This window comes from Scyliorhinus torazame, chromosome 1 (assembly GCF_047496885.1).
Source record: "Scyliorhinus torazame isolate Kashiwa2021f chromosome 1, sScyTor2.1, whole genome shotgun sequence".
In the NCBI taxonomy this organism is placed as follows: Eukaryota; Metazoa; Chordata; class Chondrichthyes; order Carcharhiniformes; family Scyliorhinidae; genus Scyliorhinus; species Scyliorhinus torazame.
The window spans coordinates 11,251,205-11,257,204 of NC_092707.1; the positions used below are offsets into that span (position 1 = coordinate 11,251,205).

At 51.8% G+C, this 6,000-nt stretch overlaps 1 protein-coding gene across 1 annotated transcript in view; it reads left to right on the forward strand.

The window, feature by feature from the left end:
• Nucleotides 1–5,308, forward strand: part of noc4l (nucleolar complex associated 4 homolog) — an 81,212-nt gene extending 75,904 nt beyond the window's left edge. Inside the window, exon 15 of the mRNA XM_072466982.1 lies at nucleotides 5,050–5,308. Coding sequence (XP_072323083.1) covers nucleotides 5,050–5,166 — 117 coding nt within the window. The 3' untranslated portion in view covers nucleotides 5,167–5,308. The remainder of the gene's footprint in view (nucleotides 1–5,049) is intronic.
• The last annotated feature ends 692 nt before the right edge of the window (nucleotides 5,309–6,000 follow it).

Consider the following 6,000-nt stretch of genomic DNA (forward strand, 5'->3'; position numbering starts at 1 on the left):
TGGGGAGAGAGTGGGGCAGTGGGATTAGTTTGGGATTGATACAGGGCTATGGGAAGAGAGTGAGTCAGTGGGTTTAGTTTGGGGTTGATACAGGTCTATAGGGAGAGATCGGGGCAGTGGGATTAGTTTGGGATTGATACAGGGCTATGGGGAGATTACAGGGCAGTGGGATTAGTTTGGGGTTGATACAGGGCTATGGGGAGAGAGCAGGGCAGTGGGATTAGTTTGGGGTTGATACAGGGCTATGGGTAGAGAGTGGGGCAGTGGGATTAGTTGGGGGATTGGTACAGGGCTATGGGGAGAGAGCGGGGCAGTGGGATTAGTTTGGGGATTGATACAGTGCTATGGGGAGAGAGTAGGGCAGTGGGATTAGTTGGGGGATTGATACAGAGCTATGGGGAGAGAGTGGGGCAGTGGGATTAGTTTGGGGTTGATACAGGGCTATGGGTAGAGAGTGGGGCAGTGAGATTAATTGGGGGATTGACACAGGGCTGTGGGGAGAGAGCGGGGCAGTGGGATTAGTTTGGGATTGGTACAGGGCTATGGGGAGAGAGGGGGCAGTGGGTTTAGTTTGGGGTTGATACAGGGCTATGGGGAGAGAGCAGGGCAGTGGGATTAGCTTGGGATTGACACAGGGCTACGGTGAGATAATGTGCAGTGGGATTAGTTTGGGGTTGATACAGGGCAATGGGGAGAGAGCGGGGCAGTGGGATTAGTTTGGGATTGATACAAGGCTATGGGGAGAGAGCGGGGCAGTAGGTTTAGTTTGGGGTTGGTACAGGGCTATGGGGAGAGAGCGGGGCAGTGGGATTAGTTTGGGGTTGGTACAGGGCTATGGGGAGAGAGTGAGTCAGTGGGTTTAATTTGGGGTTGATACAGGGCTATGGGGAGAGAGCGGGGCAGTGGGATTAGTTTGGGGTTGATACAGGGCTATGGGTAGAGAGTGGGGCAGTGGGATTAGTTGGGGGATTGACACAGGGCTGTGGGGAGAGAGCGGGACAGTGGGATTAGTTTGGGGTTGATACAGGGCTATGGGGAGAGAGCAGGGCAGTGGGATTAGCTTGGGATTGACACAGGGCTACGGTGAGATAATGTGCAGTGGGATTAGTTTGGCGTTGATACAGGGCAATGGGGAGAGAGCGGGGCAGTGGGATTAGTTTGGGTTTGATACAAGGCTATGGGGAGAGAGCGGGGCAGTGGGATTAGTTTGGGGTTGGTACAGGGCTATGTGGAGAGAGTGAGTCAGTGGGTTTAGTTTGGGGTTGATACAGGGCTATGGGGAGAGAGCGGGGCAGTGGGATTAGTTTGGGGTTGAGACAGGGTTATGGGGAGAGAGTGGGGCAGTGGGATTAGTTTGGGGTTGATACAGGGCTATGGGTAGAGAGTGGGGCAGTGGGATTAGTTGGGGGATTGACACAGGGCTGTGGGGAGAGAGCGGGACAGTGGGATTAGTTTGGGGTTGATACAGGGCTATGGGGAGAGAGTGGGGCAGTGGGATTAGTTTGTGACTGATACAGGACTATGGGGAGAGAGCGGGGCAGTGGGATTAGTTTGGGGTTGATACAGGGCTATGGGGAGAGAGTGGGGCAGTGGGATTAGTTTGGGATTGATACAGGGCTATGGGGAGAGAGTGGGGCAGTGGGATTAGTTTGTGACTGATACAGGACTATGGGGAGAGAGCGGGGCAGTGGGATTAGTTTGGGATTGATACAGGGCTATGGGGAGAGAGCGGGGCAGTGGGATTAGTTTGTGACTGATACAGGGCTATGGGGAGAGAGTGGGGCAGTGGGATTAGTTTGGGATTGATACAGGACTATGGGGAGAGAGCGGGGCAGTGGGATTAGTTTGGGGTTGATACAGGGCTATGGGAGAGAGTGGGGCAGTGGGATTAGTTTGGGATTAATACAGGGCTATGCGGAGAGAGTGGGGCAGTGGGATTAGTTTGTGACTGATACAGGACTATGGGGAGAGAGCGGGGCAGTGGGATTAGTTTGAGGTTGATACAGGGCTATGGGGAGAGAGTGGGGCAGTGGGATTAGTTTGGGATTGATACAGGGCTATGGGGAGAGAGTGAGTCAGTGGATTTAGTTTGGGGTTGATACAGGGCTATGGGGAGAGAGTGGGGCAGTGGGATTAGTTTGGGATTGATACAGGGCTATGGGGAGAGAGTGAGTCAGTGGGTTTAGTTTGGGGTTGATACAGGGCTATGGGGAGAGAGTGGGGCAGTGGGATTAGTTTGGGATTGATACAGGGCTATGGGAGATAATGGGCAATGGTATTAGTTTGGGGTTGATACAGGGCTATGGGGAGAGTACGGGGCAGTGGGATTAGTTGGGGGATTGATACAGAGCTATGGGGAGAGAGTGGGGCAGTGGGATTAGTTTGGGGTTGATACAGGGCTATGGGGAGAGAATGGGGCAGTGGGATTAGTTTGGGGTTGATACAGGGCTATGGGTAGAGAGTGGGGCAGTGAGATTAATTGGGGGATTGACACCGGGCTGTGGGGAGAGAGCGGGGCAGTGGGATTAGTTTGGGATTGGTACAGGGCTATGGGGAGAGAGCAGGGCAGTGGGATTAGTTTGGGATTGACACAGGGCTACGGTGAGATAATGGGCAGTGGGATTAGTTTGGGGTTGATACAGGGCAATGGGGAGAGAGCGGGGCAGTGGGATTAGTTTGGGATTGATACAAGGCTATGGGGAGAGAGCGGGGCAGTGGGATTAGTTTGGGGTTGGTACAGGGCTATGGGGAGAGAGTGAGTCAGTGGGTTTAGTTTGGGGTTGATACAGGGCTATGGGGAGAGAGCGGGCCAGTGGGATTAGTTTGGGGTTGATACAGGGTTATGGGGAGAGAGTGGGGCAGTGGGATTAGTTGGGGGATTGACACAGGGCTGTGGGGAGAGAGCGGGGCAGTGGGATTAGTTTGGGATTGGTACAGGGCTATGGGGAGAGAGCGGGGCAGTGGGATTAGTTTGGGGTTGATACAGGGCTATGGGTAGAGAGTGGGGCAGTGGGATTAGTTTGGGGATTGATACAGGGCTGTGGGGAGAGAGCAGGGCAGTGGGATTAGTTTGGGTTGATCAGGGCTATGGGGAGAGAGTGGGGCAGTGGGATTAGTTTGGGGTTGATACAGGGCTATGGGTAGAGAGTGGGGCAGTGGGATTAGTTGGGGGATTGACACAGGGCTGTGGGGAGAGAGCGGGGCAGTGGGATTAGTTTGGGGTTGATACAGGGCTATGGGGAGAGAGCGGGGCAGTGGGATTAGTTTGGGATTGATGCAGGGCTATGGGGAGATCATGGGCAATAGGATTAGTTTGGGATTGATACAGGGCCATGGGGAGATAATGGGCAATGGCATTAGTTTGGGGTTGATACAGGGCTATGGGGAGAGAGCGGGGCAGTGGGATTACTTTGGGATTGATACAGGGCTCTGGGGAAAGAATGGGCAATAGGATTAGTTTGGGATTGATACAGGGCTCTGGGGAGAGAATGGGCAATGGGATTAGTTTGGGATTGATACAGGGCTATGGGGAGATAATGGGCAGTGGGATTAGTTTGGGGTTGATACAGGGCTATGGGGAGAGAGCGGGGCAGTGGGATTAGTTTGGGATTGATACAAGGCTATGGGGAGAGAGCGGGGCAGTGGGATTAGGTTGGGGTTGATACAGGGCTATGGGGAGAGAGCGGGGCAGTGGGATTAGTTTGGGATTGATACAGGGCTATGGGGAGAGAATGGGCAATGGGATTAGTTTGGGATTGATACAGGGCTATGGGGAGATAATGGGCAGTAGGATTAGTTTGGGATTGATACAGGGCTATGGGGAGATAATGGGCAATGGGATTAGTTTGGGATTGATACAGGGCTATGGGGAGAGAATGGGCAATGGGATTGGTTTGGGATTGATAAAGAGCTATGGGGAGAGAGTGGGACAGTGGGATTAGTTTTGGATTGATACTGGGCTATGGGGAAAGAATGGGCAATGGGATTAGTTTGGGGTTAGCAGAGAGCTGTCACGGGCATGGTGTGCAAATGGCCTCCTCTGGGCAAGTGCCTGTGGTTCATTTATCTTCATTCTGCACGCTCAAAGCAGATGACCTATTCAGTATCTGCACCTAACAAATGGAGAAGTGCGGACCTTGGTGAAATATTGCCAGATTTCATTTTGTTTTGGATGGGAAAGATCTTTTGGAGGAGTTGAGGTCCAGGTGGCCGAGGCTTCAGCAGGTTGGAAGGAGAAATCAGTCTGGTTGGCAAGCAGCTTCTGCACTTACTGTAGTGGAAACAATACATTTCTGCAGGCCTCACGGTATTGCATGGGGGTTAATGTATTTGAATGTTGCAGAGTGCAATGGTTTGCAGAGATCAGTGAACTCTCTCAGCTCCCCTCCCCTCCACCTCAGAGATGCCTCTGATTTCTGTGCAGCTCGCTCAGACTGGGCCACAGCGCACTGACTGAGAAATAATTAACCCCACGTGGCAAACAACAACTTCCATTTATATTGTGCCGTTTACAAAGTAAAACTCACGCTGGGCGTTTCACAGGAGTGTCACCAAAGCAGGTCTGGCCCCGAGCTGCTTGGGATATTAGGACAGGTGAGAGGTGGGTTTTACAAAGAGGGCGAGGGTTTAGAGAGGGAATTCCTGAGCTTCAGCATGGACAACAATGGAACGATCACTAGTCTCAACGACTCTCCCTCGGACTGATCTGTTTCCTGTAAGAACACTATTCACGACGCCCTATGCTGCTCTTGCTCATGTATTTGCTTTGTTTGGCCCTTGCTCCGCACTGTAACCGATCACTGTTTGTCGATGTACCATTTGTCAATAAACTCTGTCGATTATTCTTTTGCCTGCTATGTGCGTACTGTGTACGCTCCCTTGGCCGCAGAAATAACACTTTTCACTGTACCTCGGTACATGTGACAATAAATCAATCAAGACCCAGGAGAGGGTGATTTGGGGAGGAATTGCAGAGCTGGGGTGCCTGTTGGTCTGGATCGCATTGCCTTCAGTTCTCTGTGTCTTTGAAATTGTGTTTGTTTCCAACAGCTTTTCGAAAAGGAACCAAAGAAGAGGGCGAAATCAGCCCCACTGGAGTTCGAGCCAGCCGAGGGCTTGCTGGGGAGGAGGAATGATCTCGTGACTCAACATTGGACTTTGGACTGATGGTCAATGAAAAGGGTGCACAATGTTTCACTGGCTCTGAAGATGCGACAGGGAAATCTGATATAATTTTGTGCCATTGTGATATCCTGTTGTCATTCCATGGCAGCCATCACTTTTTTAAATTAAAGAAGTTTGTAATAGATCTGTGGTTAAAATGGAGATCTTGATTGTGTTGCTCTAGTTTCTGTGGTTTGAATGAAGTGTGGAGGGAGGGGAGGAGAGACCTGAGAGCTTCTCGGATGAGCACCGACCACAATATGTAACCGTTGTGTACGCACTGTACGGGGTGCTGAAAGTCAGCAATTATTGTGTTGGGCGGTTCCTGCCCTTTGTGACGAGGATTGGAAGAGGACACATGGCACAGATGAGCTGGCATTAAGTCCAAGGACCAGGAAGATCTCACTCCCGCACTAAGGGACAGAAGGAAATGGTGACGGGATGAGATGAAGATTGCGCGGAGCAATAAAGACCAGCATGGTGTGGTTGGGCTGGATGGCGTATTTCTCCACTGCCGACTTGATGTAACCCCGATAAAATGTATCAAAATCTAGCTGGAATGCAAATTGGCAATAGGAAGAGGGGTAGTCCATTCAGCCCCTCGTCCGTACAGTGAAACTCTAGCACAGTGGTTAGCACTGTTGTTTCACAGCTCCAGAGTCCCAGGTACGATTCCCGGCTTGGGTGACTGCGGAGTCTGCACGTTCTCCCCGTGTCTTCGAGGGTTTCCTCCGGGTGCTCCGGTTTCCTCCCACAGTCCAAAGGTGTACAGGTGGATTGGCCATGCTAAATTGGCCCTTAATGTCCAAAAAGGTTAGGTGGGGTTACGGGGATAGG